This window comes from Strongylocentrotus purpuratus, unplaced genomic scaffold, assembly GCF_000002235.5.
Source record: "Strongylocentrotus purpuratus isolate Spur 01 unplaced genomic scaffold, Spur_5.0 spur5_scaffold_19, whole genome shotgun sequence".
NCBI classification, from domain to species: domain Eukaryota; kingdom Metazoa; phylum Echinodermata; class Echinoidea; order Camarodonta; family Strongylocentrotidae; genus Strongylocentrotus; species Strongylocentrotus purpuratus.
The window spans coordinates 18,647,672-18,671,548 of NW_022145604.1; the positions used below are offsets into that span (position 1 = coordinate 18,647,672).

Here is a 23,877-nt window from a genome sequence, read left to right on the forward strand (position 1 = left end):
AGGGGCTGGTCGACAAATATTACTTTGCTATGGGGCGCCAAGTCAAGTGTCACATTTATATCGGTAATCAGTGAGAAAGTCGGTGCTTAGACAACATTATTAATCTTATCTATTGATTTTGTCCTTGAATTCAGTCTTTGAACTATTTCCTTCTCAAAAGCAATTGATCAGATTGATTTAAAAATAAAGTTACTGAATTCATTGTGTTGAAATGAGATGTAGTTTTAAAAACTTATGTTGATGACTTTTTTCCTTTCTTTTCTCCATCCTTTTTCTTTGTTTGTGTATACTTTTAAAATACTTGCATAACTTCCATTACCCCCTGGGGAAAGGGAGAAGTGAAAATGTCAATATATTTTTCATTTTTATTTGTTTTTTCACTCTTTCAGCATATGTTTCAAAGAACCTACAGACTTTAGATGAGAATCACCATGAGTACGTAGAGGTAAGCAATGTACTTTTTGTTTTTTCTTTTGGTCGTGTTTTTAAGGAACAGTATCAAATTTGAAAAGCTTTGGCTATTTTTTCCCCTCAATGTGTTGCTTACGACTGAATCTATACTTGTACATGTGTTAAAACAGTTTCAAGGATAATCTCTATGGTCATACACCTCATCCCTTGTGATTTAAGATCTGAAGTCTTACAATCAGAATCAAATAGGATCATTTTCTGTTACTACTTCTTTTTGTTATTTATCTTTTGTTGAAATATGTGTATATCCACAATTTTTGGTAGATGTTAACATATTATTAATAATCTCTTGACACCCATAACTTACTTTGTGCACATAATTTTCTACTTTCCTATTGAAGTTTAATTTCTCTTGTAAGTAATCACGAGTTATGGTTATGGAATTTCATGTTAATATACATGTAAACTATCAAGAATTGTATAACAATTTTTGTTAATGTTGCAGTAAATTTGTTGTTTAGACCAGCAAATCAGAATCAAATCATTTAAAACTAAATTATATCTAGTATATATATTATAAAAGAGAAGTAAAAAAATGGCTCTCTGCATATCAATGTTAGTCCCCATAACATAATAGTAATCATATATTAAATATATTTAATCACATACATGTATGTTTTGCGCTTGTATATTTGCAGGCTTGAATATTCAGTGTATTATTGTTTTTAGGATTTCATTTTATTGTCATAATTTTACAACTCAATCCAACCTTATTTATCTTTTTCTCATCCTCTCTCTCTTTATTTTCCTCTTTTTTCCCCTCTTATTTCCTCTCTCTCCTCTCGCTCCTCTCTCTCTCTCTCTCTTCTCCCTTCATCATGTAGTTAGAGGATGTCCAGCTTGATAAGAAAACACACATCATCTATAAAGATGGCCAGTACATCCTCAACAAGGTTGTCTCCCGAGGACAGGTTAGTAAGCCATCTTCTTCATAAGGCCTGTCTTCACTATCTCAAGATTGCCAAATATCCAGCCATTTGAACTATCCCGATCGCAAACTATCCAGCTAATTTGCGTCTTCATCAGACCGAAGTAGCAATTAGCGGGACATTTGGTCGGGATCGTCATCCCAAGATATCTTGGGATAGTTTGCAAAATATCCCACTATTTGGCAAAATATCCAGCTATTTGTCCTGTGCGTCTTCTCCAGACCGAAGACTTACACTATGCGCTAACGCTGAGCAAAATATCTCGAGCTAATTTCTCAAGGTCGAGTTTCAAGTTTCGAGGTCGAATCTCGAGCTGATGAAGACGCGATTTGTAACTTCAGGATTATTTCCCAAATCCAAAATAGCGGGCTATTTGGCAATCTCGAGATGATGAAGACGCGCCTATAGTGTCTCTTTGGAACCAGAAGGGCGTCGACTCATATACTATATCACAGAGTAAACGCTCTTCAGGCTATAGGCCATAGCAGGTGATAATCTCTTTCTATGGGCCAGGTGTCAAATCCTGTTAAACCTTTTTATTGGATGATTTTGTTATTCTAAAGTGTTTGTATGGCCAGGGCAAGGTTGTATAGAGCACATTGAATGCAGTTTACACTTCTTAGGGGATGGACTGAAATTCTGTGTATTTGACCATACTTTGTTATAGAAAGTGTTTGTTTGTTGGATATGAATATCTACAACTGCCCTTATTCAACTTTCCTTTTAACCCATAGCAACTCAGAGTTTTGTCCAATCCAATCCAAAAGATATTTGATATAGCGCCTTGTCCTTGCAGTTAAAATGGTATATTTGAATCAGCTTTTCTTCCTTAAGTTGATAACAATTATTAGTATATTCCACTCTTTCATAGTTTTGCCTCAAAAAATGTACACAACATAAACAGTTTTAATAAAAATAACCACAAAAAAGAAGGAAATTGCCAATTTGTACATGAAAATAACTATAATATATTTCACTCTGCATTACCAATTTATAGAATTTACTGATTATTAAAATGTACTGCAGCAGCAATGGTTTTAAACTTTCAAGTCACTTTTGCACTTTCTGTTTATGTACAATTTATTACTCAGAGCATTCTGGATCAAAAGATGAAAATTAAATGTCACTAACAGGAGATACAGACTGCTATGAGTTGATATGTATACACATGGGAAGTCAATTTTATTATTGTAAATCATAGACAATTGGAATTATTTTTTATCAATTATTTGAATAGCTGCCCTTATTTGAATTCCCTTAATTCAAATAAAATATAGGAAAGGGAGAAAGTATTAGTTTGAAACACAATGTAATGTAGGGAGGTCTGGAGGGTCCATGGTATTGTGCAGGGCTTTATCATCACAATCTCAGTGTGAGAAATGTGACAAGTTTTCTATAATCTCTTCCATTTTCACCTCTGAAACTGATAGTAGGAGATAAAGATTCACCAGAGACCACTTAGGAATCCATGGCTCCAAAGAAAAAACACATGAGAAAAGTAAAAGGATTTAAAACCAAAAAAATGAATGGCTCGAAAATATGTGTGACAATCTGTCTATAATCTCTTGAATTATAATCTCTGAAAGTCATAGTAGGAGATAAAGATTCACCCAAGACCACTTAAGAATCCCTCCTTTCCTTAAAATCTTAAAACAGCCTTGTTCATACATGGATCCACAAAAAAAGAAAGAAAACTAAAAGCATTTGTAAATGAATGGTTTGCTAGCAAATATGTACATGTATACATTTTCCATAAAGAGTGTGTTCTCACTGATCATTATGTTATATAACATGCAGAAATGTGAAACATACTACGTGTAGTCTTCTGTCATTTTTATTTTTATTTTCATTTTTATTTTTGTGATGTTCATTTTATTAAAAGTGTAATACACTCAGTGGGTACCCGTAGGATCTATGTTGCTTGCAAGTACCATTCATTTAACCATAAAATTAAAATTGCGGTGCTTTTTTTAAAAGACTGGCTTATATCTGAACAAGCCTTTATTGCTTAGGTAGTTTTTATGCGGTTATTATTTAATGTGTGAACGAGGCTAACTCTAGATCCCATATTGGAGTGAAGGAGAGAGAGAGGAAGTGGATGAGGAACTAGGTGATATCAATGACAGCCTGTGCATCCACCATCACATTTGCATATTTTGAATATCAGTGTACAACAAGGGAAAGTCTTTGAGATGTGGTCGACTTAGAAGCCCGTTCTGACCGGGTGTGGTAAACTGTAAATTCAAAGTGAGAAAGAGAAAGAACAAGATACAGAGAGAGAGAGAGAGAAAAAAAAAATATGAGAAAGAGAATCAGAGACAGTCAGAGAGACATAAAGAGGTGAGAACAAGAATGTACTAATGTAGAGACAAAGAAAACACATGAGATGGAGGTTAAGAGAGAGAGAGAAAGAGAGAGAGAGAAAGAATCAGAGACACCCAGAGAGACATAGAGAGATGAGAAAAAGAATGTATTAATGTAGAGACAAAGAAAGCACATGAGATGCAGGTTAAGAGAGAGAGAGAGAGAGAGAGAGAGAGAGAAAGAGAGAAAGAGAGAAAGAAAGAAAGAAAGAAATAGACAGACAGAGAAAGAAAGAGAAATAATCCTCTTCTTTTTTTTCTTTTTTTTTACTTAGAGTAAATTGAGGGGGGGGGGGAAACATTTTTGTTTTGAGATTGAGATTGAGATTGAAAAGGTTTTATTGATTGCACTTCGCAGCCAGATGGCTGAATTATGAACAATTTACATTGGCAATGAATTATAATACATACAAATGTGGTTGACATTGTCACAAAGTATAATATACAGTATATAACAAAATTCATAACAAAGTTCATAACTAATATGACTAAGGCAATAACAGGCAAATTAATTCACGTTTAAAATATATTTTGTGAGGTGACACAAGAGTAGGTCAAAGGATGAGCAAGCAGGCCCTTTGCTCTTCAATACACGCTCTCATTCCTATACACGCTCCTATTCTCACTCCTGTACCTTGGACACTCTTATAAAAACTCACATTTACACTCTTATACACACTCCCATTCACACTCCCATACACTAGCTAACGGTCTGCTCGCTCATCCCTGGACCTCTCGTGTCAAGGAGTGTCGGGTATTTAAAAAAAATAAACAACAAAACAAGTAAGCTCCTTCCCGACTTTCGTAAATTGGGGAGAAATAAGTAAATGAATTAAAAACTTGAACACCATTTGATCTGAATTGCCATGTCATAATTGCTACAAAACCTTATCACTATTCAATGTACATTTTAAAAAGATGTTACAAGTAATTATGGAAGCATAGAATTTAAAATTTAAAATGCGGAATGTAAAATGTAAAAATGTAAAAATGTAAAAATGTATGCATACAATGAGACACCGGACCATTCAACAGGTGGACAATTAAGATTCATTCATGCATTCAACAGGTCTATTAGGTATGGAATTGAGCTATTTCTATAGCGGTTCGTTTTACAATGAAATTGACGATACTTGGTCCTTCTTCGCAGTGAATAATCTACATTATTGTTAGCAGGTAACCAATGTTTACAAAGTGGGTTGTTGACAAGAGATGAAGCAAAATTAGTGCATAATTGTTTGCGTCTATCTGACAGGGTCTGCAAAGAACACACTTCAAGAGCTTTGTCATAATTAATATATTGATCACCTAGTATGGTCCTACATGCTCTTTTCTGGATTCGTTCCAAACTTAAGATATGACTTTGGGTGAGGTTTCCGTTAAAAACAGGTACTCCATAATCCAATATTGGGCGAATATATCCCTTGTAAATTGTTACTAGATCACAGAAAGGCAATCTGTATGTTTTGAGAATACGAAGCATGAAAAGTTTTTTATTAGCACGGCATAAAAGGTCTGAGATATGACTGTCCCATTTCAAATCGGACTGCACAGTTATTCCTAAAATTTTTGCTTTTTGTACACTGTTTAAGCACTCATCCCCAATAAACAAAGGTCTCTGATCAGCTATATTCTTAGAAAAAGAGATAAACATACAATGACATTTCGATGGATTAAGAGTCATGTTATTACAAAGAGACCATTGATAAAAATCAGATAAAGTATTTGGTAATTTAGATGGTTGTGATAATGTACGACTTTCAACTAATGTCAGATCGTCTACATACTTGAAGTATGGTACTTCTGAGTTAAAACAAGCATCATTTATCATTATTAGGAAAATAATTGGTCCTAATTTTGTACCCTGTGCTACACCGGCATGAGACGTTGACCAGTCTGAAAAATGACCAAGATATTTCACACGTTGTTGACGGTGTTCAATAAAATCTAAGATCCATGAAATAATACAAGGCCGAACATGAAGGTGGATTAACTTATTGGCAAGTATATTATGGTCTATACGATCAAAAGCTTTTGAAAAGTCTGTAAAGATAAGTGTAGATATGGACCGAGAATTTTCTGCATTTTTATAAATCTGGTGAAGCAAACGAATTAAGTAATGATTAGTTGACAGACCTTGACGGTTTCCGTATTGATTAATATCAATTTGAATTGAAATGTCTTCGAGTAACCATTTACATATATAAGACTCAGCTATTTTCGCAAAATAACTGGTTAGTGCTATAGGTCTTAAATTCTGAGGTATTACTGGCTTACATTTAGGAATTGGTGTGATCTCACATCGTTTCCACTGATATGGTACCACTGACAACTGGAAAGAAGTGTTTAAGATATCAGTAAGAGGTGTACAAAATTCCAGTGCAAACTCTCTAAGAATTCGCACTGGTAAGTCTCCACTTATAACAGACTTTTGTTGGTTTAACGAACTCAATTGTTTAAAAACTTCATAAGGTCGTACAATCGGACATGTTTCCTGAGCTGGTAAGTAAGCAGGTAAATTATTCCTACTAAGACCTGGAAGATCGGATGCCACCGCTAAAAAATGCTCGTTTATATAATTAGCAATATGTTTGAATTTGTCGGGGTCATTCGGGTCAATATTTGGTACTACAATTGGAGTATGTTTCTTTTCAGTATTTGTTAAAATCCGAATCTGCTTATACCAAGCTGCTGGGCTGTCACTTTTTAAGTTGCGAACTCTGGTGTTATAATATGAAATCTTCTGTCGTTTTATCAACCGTTTAACTTTGTTTCTAAGATGATGCCACAAACTTTTTGATTTGTTATTAAAAGCTTGCTGTCTTTGGCGGATAACATCTTTAACTTCAGCATTTATCCAAGGCTTATCTCTACAATGCAAACGAATCTCCTTAGTAGGAACATGTATATCCAACTGAGACTGAATTGTATCCAAAAACATTTTACATTTCATAGATGGGTCTTTTACACTGAACATCTCTTCCCAAGTATACTGAGTTAACCAACTACCAAATGACCTTTTTCCACTATCCGGAATAGGGCGAACAAGCTTTTTCTTTACTCGGTTACTGCGATTTATCTTATCTTTGGGTAGCCAAAGTATGCAGTTATGGTCACTCATACCAATAGGCGGCAATATTTCCACTTCTTTATACAATAAAGCAATAGTGGTTACAATCATGTCAAGAATATTAGACCCTCGAGTTGGTTGTGTAACAATTTGTTTAAACTTATTATTTTCAAGTAAAAACGTAATGTCTAAATCATTGAAGTCACCTACTATTGAAATTCCAGAATCCGGGTAGCGAAGTAAGAGGATATCAATAGCGGAAGTTAGATGATCAATGTACTGCTGCACATTTGGACTTCTTGGAGGGAAGTAAATGACACACAGAATCAAACCTGAAACTTCCCTTGGTAATCTTTGGGGTCTCATGTATACCCATAAGGCTTCAACCTCTTTCGGTACAGGTATATCAATTGTTCTCGCTTGAAGGTGATGTCTCGTGTAGAGTGCAACTCCTCCTCCTGGTCGATCTTCTCTGGATCTTGAATGTAAGGTAAACTCTGATAATGCATACATATCTAGTGGTATATCGGAGCTGAACCACGTTTCGGTGATGGCTGCTATGTCCACTTTATGTTCTTCGATGATTAGGGATAATTCGTCGAACTTGTTCCTCAACGATCTGGCGTTATGTAAAAGTAGGGTTGGGGTATCATAACCGCCACTGGGCTGGTTCAGACATCGATTCGATTTAGTGGTAGTCAAACATCTCGGCATATTCCTGGGAAGAAACGGTGATTGTGGGCGTGGTCGGATGAGCACTGGTATAGCTTGGGCTTTACTGCGTTTCCTGGATCCAGCACGTTTTCCCCTATGACGTAAAACACCTGAAGAAATCCTGAGGTCCTTTATAACTTTCCATGAAGTTGGTGGAACTAGTTTATTAGAACATCCTTGGCGTAGTTTGTAGAGTTCTGAAACAGAGTATTTCAAAACTGTTTTGCTGTTTTTTGGCTCTTCGTTAGCTGGGCCCGGGTTGGGTTGTATGTCCCCGCATTTAAGGAGTTCGATGTTAAATGTAGACGCATGGTTGTTGTAGTAGGAGATGTTTGCATGTAGATACTTAAGATGGTGCAGGCTTTTTCCCTTCAGAGGAGGGACTCGAGTGTTGTACAGTACGACTCTTACAAAGTCATGTTCTGTTGAATGTACATGTAGGCCAAGCTGTAGTGTAACAAGTAGGCTTACAAGGGTGAAAGTTAGCTTTAGCATGATGAATAGAATTCCAATGAAGCATGCTATTCAAATACGGTAAGTTCATTGTCTGCTTCATTCCTTTAACAGGTAACAACACGGTTGAGTGAACAGACCGGGTTGCAATGGTGTAGTGCGATAGTGTGTAGTGTAATGGATGCTACATGAAATAAGTCTAATGAAACAAGATATCGTTGTCATTGAAACACATCATCAAAACATACCAAACTTGTCTCAAACTTGTCCAAAAGATGGTATGTGTGTTCACAAGACGATTGAAACAAATAATTCACAAATTGGTCAGCTAAGTCCAATAATATCATTCACTAGTAGAGAGCTCAAACAAAAGTGCTGCTGCCTGTTAGGCGCTGCTGATGAGAATGTTTAGTTCTCACTATCACCCCTGGAAATAGAGAGAGAAAGAGAGAGAGAGAGAGAGTAATAAATCAGAATGCAGTCTGAAACAAAGGTACTCAAGGACACAATATGAGATGGCGGGTATACTTTAAAAATTCATGAGGATATTCCAGTGACATATTCATTCTGAAAAGCCACAGTTGGAAGATTGAGGCGACACGGTATGCTTGAACCAAGTCTTGCGAGAGAGAGAGAATTGAACTCAAATTGAATACGACAGGATGAAATGCCAAATCCGTACAGATCAGAGTAAAAAAGGGAAACAAAGAAAAATCTTTCTTGCCACAAGTGGTTTCTGTGGGAAATACCATATACATGCACATGTACCTTGATATTACTTTTTTGTTTGATTTGACAGGATATGCAAAGAACAGCAGAGACTTTCAGTGCAGAAAGATTAAAAGGATTCATTTCAGAAGGTACAGTGTTATATCAGGTTTCTTATTCATCATTTTCTCCTGCTACAATTGCTCTTGGTTTCATTTTGACAAAAGGATAGGGTTAGGGTTAGGACAGGGATTGCAATTGGGTTAATTTTTATTTAGGTTAACACAGAGCTCTTGTTGCAGAAGCAACCATCCAAGAAGCACTCTCAAATAGTTTGCCTAAAGCCATAAGTTCTTTAAATCTGACCTTTATTACACAGTAAATTAGGTGACAGCAAAAATATCTGAAAACAGTTTGATTATAAAAGTTTGAAAGATATTTTGACTCAAAAGACAAAGAATCAGAAAGATTATTTTAATTTTGAAAATCTGAGATAACCACATGTAAATGGAGCTCCCAACAGTGTACTCAAGACCCTGTAAATTGGATCTTGTTGATATTTTTCTCTTTGACATATTTACCATGTAGGAGTACATAATAAATGTACATGCACATGATTAAACTGCTTTTGAGATTCAAATGTGATCAATAATTTTTAGAGGAAAAAAACATTGTTTGCTTTACTACGTATGTTGACCACTGATAGATATTTATATACATATACTTAGTTATGAAGTATATAATGGTTGCTTTATATTCTACTAATAATTCTTGACATTCAGGATGATCAACATATTCTAGCAATTTCAATTCTTTATTTTAAAGGCCGATAATACTCAAATTTTCAATTTAAGGGATCTACCAGCTAAATCAGTTGGAAAACAAAATGTGAAATATGAAGGATCTGTCCAGTATAATAAAGAAAATGATTGCTATTTTTTGCCCTGATTGTACAAGTAGATACTTGACATTCGGGAGGATCTACATTTTCTGTCAATTTTTAGTTCTTTATAAAGCTGATAGATAGTGTTCTTTCTTTTTGTTCAATGTAAGGGATCTACATGTAAATGGACATGTAAATCAATATGGAAGCAAATGTGACATGCATGATCTTTAAATGAAATACCTGTCCAATGTAATAAAGCAAAATAAAATTGGCTCCTTTTTACACTGATTGCAAACTGATTGCTTGATTTTGCACTGCCTTCAGACGGCTTTCAGTATATGATGCAAATTGATGTTCATTTTTCAGAACAAGAGTTGAGGGCATGGTGCCCCAGAATAGGGCCAAATATATATGAACATATCTAACTGTCTATGCATTGTACTTACAGGATTATATTGATACATGATTAGTATCGAAGCATTGGATAGTACTATTTTATTTTGCTGCAATTCTGAAGAAATTGCATATATCCTTAAGAATTATTTATACTTACATGTACATGTACAGGTGTAGTTAGTTATTGGGAAAAAGTTTTGCGTTATCAAAGGCTACTTGGTGTAGACTCCATCCTTGTTTCAAAATTTAAATCTGAAGAAGAAAAAAAAACAGTAACTGTCATTTTGCTAATAATGTATATTTTGCCACCATAGGAAAGTTTTCATTTGTGATTTTTTACAACATTTTCGGCCTTATACAAGTTTTGAGATTTTCACTGTGCAAATTCCTGCATCGCCCTTTAATTCAACTTGGTTTCTTTACAGTGCAGTACAGTTCAGCAATTTATATTTAACTTGAGGGTTGACACCTGACCTCCGTAAAATCAATGGAATAGGTTTAAAGCTAGGTCTGGGCCCCATCTCATAAAAAGTTGATAGTAATCACAGCTTATTTGTGATTGATATGAATCGCAACTATGTACATGAGAGATAGGAGACTGCAAACTTGCGATTCATTTGGATCTACCACAACCCTTTATAAGATGGGGCCCAAGTCTCTAACATAGACAATATAGACAATAAGAATATGGGCCAATGACCTACGGCTTTGTTATGGGGAGCCAACGCTTCCATTACCAAAGCTACTAGATCTGTTTACACAGCTTTCTGAACAATCAACTAATTTGCCTGACAGTCTGCAACCCGCTACTACGATGGCAGCGGAACGTATCAAATATATTTTCTGGGCTCTCCTTAAATTGAAAAGAGATAAACACTTCAGCTATAAATGTCTGGCGCGTTGTCTTCTTTTCTTTCTTATCACAGATAGAGATATTTATATTGGAAATTGATAATTTACGTATGTATGCAGGTGGGATGAGTGGAATGAGGAGGAGGAGGGGAAAAATGTGATTCAGATTGAATCTGTTAAGCATACCTGTATTTAAGTTATATTTCTTCTCTACTCCTTTCCTTTGCATTCATTAAATTGGCCTTCAATTAAGCTTAATTTCTATTTTGAATTTGATTGAAAAATAAATCTAATTAAAGTGGAATTACTGCAGTAAATATCTTTCTACATTGTGGAAAATATTCAACAACAAAAAATTGATTTTGTAATTTGCAGTCTTATAATTGAAAGTTGCAGGCAATATAGAAATGTTGACTTCTGCAGTTTCTGGATTTCTTTTGCTGCCTTGGGCTATGCAGTGTAGATTTATTTTCTGTAAAGATTCTGAATTTTCTTTTTGGAAATCATCTGTGTGAAATATTTTTTTCTTTCTGTAAAAACAGATTAACCATTAGAAAGATTCAAGAAAATAAATGGTTAAAAGTTATCAAAGAGTCTAGTATAAGAATTATGACTTACCCAATGGTTTTTGTTTACATTTCTTTTGACCAATAAATAGGTTCCAATTTGATACTACAGAGGATTATGGCAAGGAAAGGAGTGCCAGATAATCTCGTCTTCGTATCATTTGACGGAGAAGCAAAGCTCTGGACAACCACATATGTGAGTATCACATTTTTATTTTATTTTTTTGCTGAAAGCCAGAAGGGCATTAACTCCATGCAAAATGATGTCAGTTTTTTTGCACTTCTGGCACTTAGGAGATGTTTTGTTTCAAAGGCCACATCAAGAAAAGCATAGTTTCTTTAAAATTTATTATAGTCACAAAAGTTTATCGACAACCATGTTAGAATGTCAAATGAATATTCTGTTTGCAAAGAGCCAGGAGAGATTGAAAGCTGTTTGCTGATGATTCGTTGGAATAGCAATTTGAATTTCTTTTTGTGTCAAAGGTTTATTGACAATCATGTTTGGGTGGTCAAATGAATATTCATCTACTGACTGGGAGCAATAAGGGCATATATCCAAATATAATGTGTTAGTACCTTTACATGTATGCCTCTTAATAGCTACATTTACATGTACACCTAGATACAAACATTTATGTACATGTATTTATAAACTCCATATTTTACATAAACATCTGCTATGGCAGTAAAAAGGACAATGTAGCTACATGCACATGTATAAACATTGTATAGAATTAATTGAATTTAATTTATCGATTCATCTGTCAAACAACTTTTTTTTTCTTCCATTTGTTAAAAAATAACAAAGATCATGTCACAGCAGAATTATACATAACAAATAAGTGTTAAGAAGTGTACAATGAATGATATACATTATGTGATCCAAAAACAGGTGCATGAAACAAAGAATCGTCCCTAATGATAGATGAGTTTGCACTATATGATAGATGAGTTTGCACTATATGATATATATGGTGATATATATGTGGTGATATATATTCTATTTGAATGGGATAAAATGCACTTTCCTGCTGAATACATTTTAAGGCCAATGCCTAGACAACCCAAGAAAGAGGATCACATGTAAAGTGAATGAATGATTTGCTTTGGCTTACCCATTCCAAGCTTTTCCTTTCAAAAGGTTAAACATGCTGCACTTCTTCACAGATTGCAATGACAGAATTTCAGAGATGAGTCCACTACTTCGTTCCTCTTGGAACTGGGTGATTTATTCATAGGTTTTATGATTAAAGTCGGAAGGTTTACTGATAACAAAATACAGGGCAAGTGATAGAAGAAGGCAAAAAATCATGAGACGCCTGGATGAAAGTCATTAACCCTAATACATGTACTATATACAACCGAGAACGCAAAGGCTTGGTTCGGATGTAAAGTTTTTTGCTTTGTACCTTATTTTCATGTCATGATTGCTCATTTTATATTTACTTTTTCCCCATTTTCCGGCTTTGTGATTTATGCCTATCCAGTGATGGGCGCGACTTCACTGGCGCCATTTAAATCCCAAATCCTGACCTCTGCTACGTCGCGATCGCAAGCCATAAACAAGAATACATGTGCGTGATCTAGGCGCTGATCAAAACAAGTTTAGCTCAAACCCATTCAAAAAAAAAAAAAATAAATTTAATTGTAACAATATCGGACAAATTTTACAATATAAATAATGAAATAAATATATATTATAGTATGGTATTTATTTGTTCAGGAAAAATAGGGATTTTATATTTTTAATATTGAAAATAAACACTTATAAAAAACAGTAATCGACGAGCTTGAGTCGCTATTCAAGATGGCAGCTTTCTTGACTCTAACGTTAGACAACAACCGTCTCGGAAAATCATTAAAAAATATCATTTATTGACAAATTGAAAACATGATTCTTTTAAAATTGCAAATAAAACATGATTCAAGATTGAAATATGAATGTAAGTAGTACATTTCTTCACAAATAATAACGTTTAGAGCAGTTTTTTAATGTGAAATTTGTGCTGGTCGAAAGCAGTGTTTTTCAGCGGGAGTGGGCAGGCCCGGCCCGCCCAGTGCTGACCGCCGTGGCTATAACGCATTATATTACCGAACCCCGAACCGAACCAAGTTCGGGTGAAAAATTGCTGAACTCTGCCGAACCGAACCGAACATGAACATAGCGTCTGACTTACAGCACTACTTTCAAGAGTCCTACCAACAACATGAGTTTGAGTTCATAATTTTTGTGTTTAGATTAGGCATAAAATAGATCAATCAGGAATAGATTTATCTCAAATACATGCTTTGTTTCTGTTTTAGAAAATGAGTGTAATAGGTCAAGCTTTCCTGGTCTCTAAATGTGACATGCACTGACAAATGAAAGATGATACTGTAATACTGTGATTTATAGAATCCTACTTTGAGTTTGAATTGATGATGTTGTGTTGAGAAAGACGAAATGAAAGATGACACTGTAATACTGTGATGTATCAGTATTGTTGAGCAAATCCACCCCAGCTCAATCCACTTAGGACTTTTCCTCTTTTCACTATATTTGCACTTAAAGGAAAGAAAACACTCAAATCTACCTTAGATGTGAAAACATTTTTACAGGATGCATGGTGACCTGTTATTTTCTCTGGTGACAATCGCTTCAGGCTACAATTTGTGAAAGATGTAAATAATAATAATCTTCAGTTCAAATTTATCACATTATAACGTCATGCGCTTCCAAAGAGCTTTGGAAATTATGGGTTAGGTTTGGGTTAGGATTACCAATTGGTTTTGGTTTAGGGGTACGATTAAAGCTTGGTTAACTTTGGTGTAGTATTTGGTCCAGGGTCAAAGTTTTGATTTTGTAGATTCTATCTGTACATGTATATTGACACTTTTAAAGCAACAAAAAATGAAGTAGAAATATTACCTTTTTAAAAATACATGTTACAAATCTATCTTGAAAGCATTGAAGAAATACTGGCCAAATTTCAAGTAAACTTTGTATCCTTGAATCATCAATGAAATGTTAATTATTCAGTTTGGGAAAGGAATAAGAGAGAGAGAGAGAGAGAGAGAGAGAGAGAGAGAGAAGGAAAAAAAATTCTTCACAGTTGCATCTTTTTGTTTAACAAATACAGCCTACATGTAAGTAACTATCTGTATTTGGCCCAGTTTTAGGAAGGAATTATCTTAATCAACTTATCATAGGTTGAAATGTGTGAGAGAGGTGCATGTACGGTATTGCCAACAATACTCTGGAGAAGGTACTGTAACTGCTTGGCTTTTCGTTCTGCAGCTTAAACAGCCCACTATTATGATTTCATGTTCATTGTATTCATATACATGCACAAATGAAACTGAACCTAGTTGCCTGGGGCGATTAGATCGATCAGTTTGACAACCGCTTCCCAGGGTCTTTTCAATCCATCAAGATACTTTTTGCATGTCGTGTATCAGATTTTTGTCATTAATTGTGTAAACAGTTGGGCTAGTAGCCCCAGGGCTTGTCACTTTGGAAATCTACTTGTGATATGAAAACAGTCTTCTTGGGTGTCATTTAAAGATAAAGTTGAGTTCTGGTCATGCAATTGCATTGTGAAAGAAACAGTGTGGAATCGATTAGAAAAGGTGTATATGGGAGTATAACATGTGGCATAAAAATCTGTCCTGATTTTTATGATGTTACATGCCATATTTAGAATATTAAGGCATTTGTAGAGCCATGCTTTTCAGGCAACATTTTGTATCTGATGTGCTTCCACACTTGCATAATACATGTACAATGATAACACTTGCAAATTATTTTTCACCTCTTCCCAGAACTCAACCTTCTCTTTAAAGTACAAGACTGTACAACCACAAAGTGTTCACGCTAGAAGTTTTTTGTGCTTTTTTTTTGTAATGGAGTGAAATCGGATTAGATGACACAAGGCAGAGGATTTGTTATGACCAGGTGCAAAATATTTTGGGACGTTGAGATTTTCATGGAATATGTATTTCTTTTCTATCAGAGACATTTTGTCCTTGGCATTTCTGTTTTTTAAGTTCTTCATACTTGGAACATGTAGGAGCAACAAGTGTATGTTGCTCTGACAGTATACAGCTCTCATAAAGTATATAGGAGCTTGTAACAATGCAATATTGCTCCCAGTGCAGGCTTTACTTCATAGAGCTCACAGCTGCCAACCATTACGTTTTTCCGGGAATTATTCTGTTTTTTCTTCCAACTCATGGTTGTACGTTTTTCTTCATAATTTAAAAAAAAAAAAAAAATTGTTTTTCTTCTTCAACATACCGCACGTCAAACAACTGCCCTAAAATGTTGTTTTGATCAAAATTCAATCAAAAATTAAGGTTAAAACATACTTTAAAAACTATTTGAAGAGAAAAATATTCTCAAAAAGAATGAAACAGCGATAATACCCCCCCCCCCCCAAAAAAAAAAAAAAAAAAAAAAAAACTTGTAAATAAACTATAGGTCTTAATATGGAGAAAAAAAACAGCATGAGGAATTTCTGCATTGGAAGTGTGTGGCGCATGGTTTTTAAGTTTCGTTTTATGGAATCCCTTTTTTTGCCATCATGGTTCCTTTTTTTGGTCGCACAAGGTTGGTAGCTCTGAGAGCTGTATATGAACATAGACATCTAAGACTAGAAGAGGAATATAAAATGCAGACAATCTAGTGAGCGATACAGCCTCGATTCCCTCTGAACTCTCATACAATCGATAATGGATATCATCTGCATCGACTTCATTTCACATGTCATAATATGACACACAAAATCAGTGTAATCCATCCCATATCAGAGTGCATATTAAAGTCCATGCACAGAATAAATTGTCCTTTGAGGGCCGGAAGAGTGTTATTTCTCTATTACAGAATTAACGAGAGTGCTCTGCACTGACTTCTTTCTCTGGGAGTCTGGAAGATTTAAATTTATTGGTCTGTATGCCTAAGCCCCCTCTTTTATTCATTTATTTATTAAATCTTGTGGAGGTGGGTTCCAATTCTGATTTAGAGGCCCATTTGATCCAGATATTATCTTTTATTGCACTATAAGCAAGATAATTGTTCAAAGGAGATGAAAGTAAGAGAAATATTAAATTGGTTGACTGCTCATGTGTGCAGTTAAGAGAGTTACATATATGTGTGTATTAATTACGATTTAATAGGTGTCTATTTCACACACATGTACTTTAATTAGTTATGAAAATCTAATTACTTTATACTATCATATTAGATGATGTAGGTTTCAGAATATTCCCATCGCCCCAGTTACATGTAATTGCTGAAAGGAAATGGAAGTATGGTAGGACAAGTCTTCAAATGGTAATGTCTGCGCAAAGTTGACTGCTCATGTGTACGGTTAAGATTAAGCGAGATATGTGTGTAAGCTAAACTAAGTGTCTAGTCCGCGTACTTTTTGTTATGACAATCTAATTACTTTATACTATCATATTAGATGATGTAGATTTCAGAATATTCCCATCGCTCCATCACATTTATTGTCAGATCGAAGATCTAGATCTTCCATACTGGACAAATAGACAACCCTGGATAATCTCTCTTTAAAAAACCTGAAGATTTACAAGATGTCTTCTGAAAAAAACCCAACAACAAACAGGCAAAAGAGGAAGATTGAAGCAAAGTTAAACAAAACAACAACAAAAGAGAGAAGAAAAGAGAGACAGACATACATGTTTCCTTTACAATACTACAATACTTGACTAGAGAGATTACATTACTTTTATATTTTTCACTTAGTGTGATTACATTCTCAAATGTCTAAGAGATAGTGTTTTTTGTTGGTGTTCGCTCTTTTAGAGCTACCTAGATATAAATCACCTTTCAATCCTATGTATTTTTTCACTGCAAGACTCTAATCCTGTGTAGTCTTTTTAAAACGTAACATGGCCATAAGCTGCTCTGTTGATACTGGCTAGAATTGTGGCATTTTACATATCAGGTGTGAATGACACGCCTCCACATTCATTTGTTTTAACGGTCAGGTGTTATGTTCCTGAGGAATATTCTACAACTGAATACAGTATATATCTCAAAAAATGTTGAAATAATTTCTAGTCATGGAACCCTCTAACAGATTTCCTGTCGAAAACTTTATTTTTTTAAATGAGAAATCATATTTCCTTTCCTTTCCTGAGTGCATAAAAAATAGAGCTGTTGGGAGCTAAATCCTTTTCAGAATGTAAAAAAACACCCTCTTTTTTTGTGAGAGTTCCTTTTTCTACTTGTGAGAGAAAACATAAAACTTGCAATTTCATTTTGTTGAAAACTTTTTTTTTTTTCTCAGGGTGTTGATTCTGTGTTAAAGTAAAGTAGATGAGTTTAGTGCCCTCTTCATGACTAGACAGCCTCAGCAGCGCAGCTTATTGCCTCAGTTAAAGTTACAGAGCTCTACGTGACTACAATACATGTAGGAGTAGAGACTTACAATATCTGGAAATAATAGCTCTGCTGGTGGAATAGAGCAAATAAGAAAGAGGCAAAGGACATACCTGGTACTATACAGCATTTTTTTGTTTAAGAATTATAAATGCCCTAACAGTTTAAAGAAAATCTGTGAATTTCTGTTTTACATGAATAAATATGAATCATTTCTCAAACTTGTCAAATAGTGTAAAATTCCCCTTTTTTGACTTGTAGAGAGTTGTGTTTCTATTTTTGCCATTTTAAAAGCTTGTTTTGTTAAGAGCTCATTTAGAGCTTTAGAGAACTACATATACAGAGCTGCCAACTATTCCGTTTTTGCCAGAATTGCTCTGTTTTTTCCTCCAAATTACTATATTACGTTTTTTCTTCATAAAATACGATTTTTAATAAATTTTTTAATAATTTTTTTTTTTTTTTCACATACCGCACGTCAAACAACTGCCCTAAAGTGGTGATTTGATCACAAATTCAATAGAAAACTAATTTTGAAACATTCTTGAAGAGAAAAATATTCTTAAAAAAATGAAATGCCGATAATACCAAAATAACCACCAAAAAAATTACCTGCTTGTATGGAAAAAACAGCATGATGAATGAAAATTTCTGCATTGGAAGTGTGTTGCGCATGGTTGTAAGTTTCGTTTTTATGAATTCCTTTTTTTGGCTTGAAATTCCTTTTTTTTGCCATTATGATTCCTTTTTTTGGTCGCACAACGTTGGCAGCTCTGCATATACATGTACATGTATATGTAGCTTGCTCTTCTTGCCCATGTCTTTTCCACTGCAAATTTCTATTCCTTTGTATTCTTTTGTTGTAATCTATGAACCTGAGGTACGGTCATAAGATGCCACAGTGAGTCCGTCTAGACTGCTAGCATTACGTATCAGGTGTGGATGGCATCCCTCCGCATTGTATTTATGCTGCCTAGTGGTCAGATGGTTGCTCCTCAGGAATATTCTGCATCTCCATTCTACCCTGTGCGCGTCACAGAGCCGTGAAAAGAGTTTCCTGTACAAATCAATACAAGAAAGGCCTGTTTTTTAGGGGGAAGTCGATCGACGGGACGTTGGTCGGCAGACGTCACGGTGTACGCAAGAGGGCGGTGAAATAGACACTGCCAACTTTGTGTCACTGACGGTAGAGCTAAGGATGCATGCATTTCTATATCTCTTGTGTCAGCTTTTGCTTACAGACAGTATTGTATTATTTTGCAATGTATTATGAAGGAAACTAATTACACAGAGTGGGTTGAGTGTGGCAAATGTAGATCAATGTCTTGCCAAAAGACATTAATGCCGTGGCGGGACTCGAACCGCGGACCTTATGATCGGCAGTCCGGTGACGTACATGTAACCACTTGACCAGAACACCTCTACATTGCACGATAAACATTTTTTTCTTTCACAATGAAGACTCAGGACCTTAGACTACAAATAAGCTATATCAATCAATCCATGGACGTGATATCCACACATTATTGCCAATCATTCAAGGAAAGATGACACATGGAATTACCCAGGGTCTAAACTCATTAAATCCTAATTAGAGGGTACTTTATGGTCAATAAACGACCATGAATACCCCCAACACATCACCCTACACAGACTGCAGGACATCTGGTTGAATGGAAGAACAATCACGCTTGTATGATAAGATTATTAGGGACAGATTGCTTGTTTGTTATTTTTTCCTGTCATGATTTCTGTCATCGTAATAGCTGAAGAACTTTTTTTTGTGGGGGATGGGAGTTTTTATATTGATTGATTTGATTCAAATGAAAAGAAAACGAATCAAACTTCTATGAATTCAGTACATAAAAAAGTAAACTTGTACTGTCATTTCTTAAAAGTTCTATGTAATCCTCATTTTTTGTTGTGGTGAAGTGTAATATATTAGTTTCATTATCATATCTTCATTTGTTACTTACATGTATATATTATACTGGTTATGAACTAATTATGATTTTATAATGATGATAAGATTTATTACAGTTTATCTTTGTCATTGAAGGAGGTGATTTAGAGATAGTTTATCACGAAAGATGATTTTTCATGATTACTTAAACCCATTGGATATGGGTTGATTTTAATATAACTCAAATTTGATAACTGGACATTTTCTCCTTTTGATGATTGTTTTGTGCTTTATTTTGTCAAAGGTATAGGGTAAGAGTTTAGGGTTGGAGTTAGGAATATTTAGTGTTGGAAATTGACATGAAGTAATTGTAGTACAACCCACGAACCAGGATGGCACATTTAAAACATGTTATTAAACAGATTTTAAAACATGTTTTAAATCGCCAGGTTTTTTTAAAACACTTCTATAGACATGTGCGTTATAGATTTAAGGCTTATCGGTACTAGTTTACAGGAGGGATTAGACCGCCCTGCAAGGTCACTGGACAGGTGGTTATCTCATCAACTCAGCCCTCAGTTAACATAAGAAAAAGAGGATCATGGGGGACCAATGGTCACCAATTAGGCATTGTTTAATATAGAGAGGGCGCAAGAAGCTACAAGTAGTGCAGTGGGCCTTTAATATGCAATTTCTTTCAACTTTCTTGCGTAAATTTGCATGGCCGTTTTGCATTTATTTTGGCATGTACATGATTCCACAGTAACTGTTGCTTATTAAAATAGCAGTGGAGTGAAATCTTTCTCCACTCTGTCTCTCTCCTCCTGGGCCTTCTGGAAAGTTATCTGAGGGTTCTAGCAATCAACAGTACATGATACCATCAGCCCAAGAGAATAAGACATTTTAAACAAGAAAATATGTATGAAGTTATCTTAGATTTACATGTAGGATTCAACAGGTTTCCATTTAGCTTAATGATTTTCTCTTACACGCCGAGGCCATCAAGGGCATGAACACCACGGCGATCCACTTGTGTTTAGAGCAGTGTGGTGCTATAATATTGAGTGGCACCCTCTCTTATGAGGTCACTGTGACATGAAATGCAGAGGGTTTACTGTGGAGTGTTGATGGCTGATTAAATTCAGAGAGGCTCTGCATCGAAAAATAAGCCACCAATAGAGCCCCTTTTGCACAAAAATAATCCTGTTAAAGAAAGAATGCAGAAGGAGAGATGGATATATGCATTGGATAAAAAATATGGTAAATGAAGAAAAGGATAATTGTATTTTAAAGTAGTTTGGTTTCAATATGTAATAGCTTAAGTGCATTACAGACCCCCGCCTATATATGTGCATATTGTTTAGATGTACAAAATCACAACACTCATGAATATAATAAATAAGTCTGGCTCAGTTACACATTTACACATTTGGCCCATTTACGCAATATGTTCATGTGGGTGATGGATTTTTCATTTGGAAAATTCAGAACAGTGATTAAACCTCTATTTTACAATAAAATGTTTCAATATACGACATTTTGTTTTATGTTGTTCAGACAAGATAAAATAATTAATCCATACATGTGCTGTATGTAACTACACAGTTATCTAATGGAAGGTAGTATTTTCTGCTTGTCTGAATGAGTCTAGCTAGTTTGCAAGGGTGAGAACTGGGAAGACAACTAGAGATGAAAGGGTGTATGCTAGGCCCCTGGTTATTTAAGAAGCTATTGAGTGACGTTTGAAATGAGATGAGGTTTGGTTGTTTCGCTGCCACGATGTAAACAAGCAAAGACTCTACAGGCGGTTAACCTTTCCTGTTTCCTTAAGATAAAGACCAGTTCTGGTCGTGCGATTGCATTGTGAGAAAAACGTGGAATCGATCAGAAAAGGTTGATCATCTACATGTACACTGTACATGTTGCATATAAGTATTGGTGTGTACTGCAAGGTTCTGGAATCATCAAAATGATGAGAAATTTGGCCCAGTCTTGGTAAAGTTACAAGCATTGTACACAGAATGATGATTATGGGGCTACGCGACACGTGCATTATATCTATCAGGTCCAAATAGATATAATAATGTACCAAAGATATCAATTAGTAGGCGGTTTCTCAGCAAAATTTGTATGAACACGTATTAGTCAAAACATATTCTTTCACATGATTGGTAATAAGAGCTTCCATTTCATTTTTTGAGAGGGGGCTTTTCCAAAACTGGTCTTTACCTTCAAAGTCACAGAAACCTTTGCTTTTAATGTCATCTCTTTTTGAATCACTAGTAATTTTCTTTTCCTTTTGTTACTTTCTTGATTTCTCCATACTTTAGTGAGAATACGTTTTTTTGATTCTTTGTAATCAGTATCAAGCCAGTAGTGACAAGTCTAACAGACATGAGCACTATACAAGAACCCATTATTATTGTTATACATATGAGATTTTATTAAGAAGGCAAGGACTTCTTCTAGCCTTTGTATTCATCATCATCGCCATCATCATCTTCATTATCATTATCATCACCATCATCTTCATTATCATTATCATCACCATCGCCACCATCCTCGCTATTGTAATCATCATAGTCGTCATAATCATCACCATTATCATCATCACCACCATCATCATCACCATCATCATCACCATCATCATCATCATCTTCACTATCATCAGCGTTATTATCATCAGCATCATCATCTTCATCATCATCTTCACTATCATCATCAACGTTATCGTCATCACCATCATCGCCATCATCATCATGATCATCCTCGTTTTCAAATTCTTGTGTGTATGTGTATGTGTTTGTCTGAATGATTACAGTCTTCCTTTACTACGTACCTACTTTAATCAATGAATACAAGCCAACCTTACCAAATAAAGCTGCCAATGGAATAAAGAATAAAATCAATCAGCAAATCAACCATTCTTCTGATGTTTTTTTCTCCCTTGTACATGCAGAGAGGCCTTGACGACCGTACACAGAGAGTTGGTGAGGATGAAGTGATGGTGAAAGGAATAGAGAGGACCATCAACTCGTATGGCAGCATCCCTGATACGTGGCAGTCATACTTCCTCCCTGACGGGTAAGTCAACCATCTTTGCATCTACCGTAAATCTCCGTGTATAAGGCACACTTTTTTGCCGCCGAAAAAAATTGAAAGTCGGGGGTTCGCCTTATACACAGGTACAGAATTTTTATTTTTTTTTATTTTTTAATTTGTTTAAAAAATAGTTTCAATTCATGGCGCTTTATTTATGCCTGGCAATGTCTCCTAGCTCAGTAATCAGTGTGTTGACTCACCACTCGGAAACTACAACCACACTAAAATTTGTCTGTCACCTTGGTTTGAAAGTAATCTTTCTAATAGATCTCAATATGTAGTTTATAATAATAATTCCTCAATTTTTTTTATATAACAAATGGTGTACCATTAGGTTCTATCCTAGGACCTATATTCTATTGTTTTTAATTTACATTAATGATCTTACACATTCTTCTAAAAACGACATTGTTACTATTATTTGTGACAAGTTTACAAGCACAAATCAGCGCCTTTAACTGCACCTCGATGTTAATTGAAGGTCCTTCCCCGCGTGGGTTTTCGGCAACAAAACAAAACAAAAAACAAAAAAACAAAAAAACCTCCCCAAAATAGGGGTGCGCCTTATACACAGGTGCGCCTTATACACAGAGATTTACGGTTTACTCTTCATACCTTAAGCTCTTTTCACACTGCAGGTATAAAGTACATGTTGTACAAGTAGCCATACAGGTACTTTTTGATATTTAAGTAAACTATCTTTGCATTATTTTTCTACCTCCACCTTAATATACAATACTCCAACTATTCAAGTTTCAAGCTTTTTTGTCATGTTTGTAAAATTCTTTTTGTTTTCCTTCTTTAAAAAAACATTCTTTACCGTTTAAATTAAAAAAAAAAAAAACTGTACATTGAATGTTGCTTTCCCCATTTATAACCTCATTTCATCAACCTTTTTACCCCTACATGTAACAGTATTTGTCTTTTCAATTTTCCCATTTTCTTTTTTCTTTTTTCTTTCTTTTTTTTTTTTTTAATAATATTTTTTTATGGGGGGGTTGTTTTTTTAGACATTTCCCCCACTTTTATTTGTATCAGTGTTCATCTGCTTTGTACGTTTCTTACCCTTTATCTCC

At 35.0% G+C, this 23,877-nt stretch overlaps 1 protein-coding gene across 1 annotated transcript in view; it reads left to right on the forward strand.

Moving 5' to 3' along the window:
• The window catches only part of LOC588685 (ciliogenesis-associated TTC17-interacting protein), a 52,114-nt gene that overhangs the window by 20,269 nt on the left and 7,968 nt on the right, over window positions 1–23,877 (forward strand). The window contains exons 4-8 of the mRNA XM_030990510.1: window positions 390–445; window positions 1,296–1,382; window positions 8,800–8,860; window positions 11,501–11,604; window positions 22,659–22,783. Coding sequence (XP_030846370.1) covers window positions 390–445; window positions 1,296–1,382; window positions 8,800–8,860; window positions 11,501–11,604; window positions 22,659–22,783 — 433 coding nt within the window. The remainder of the gene's footprint in view (window positions 1–389; window positions 446–1,295; window positions 1,383–8,799; window positions 8,861–11,500; window positions 11,605–22,658; window positions 22,784–23,877) is intronic.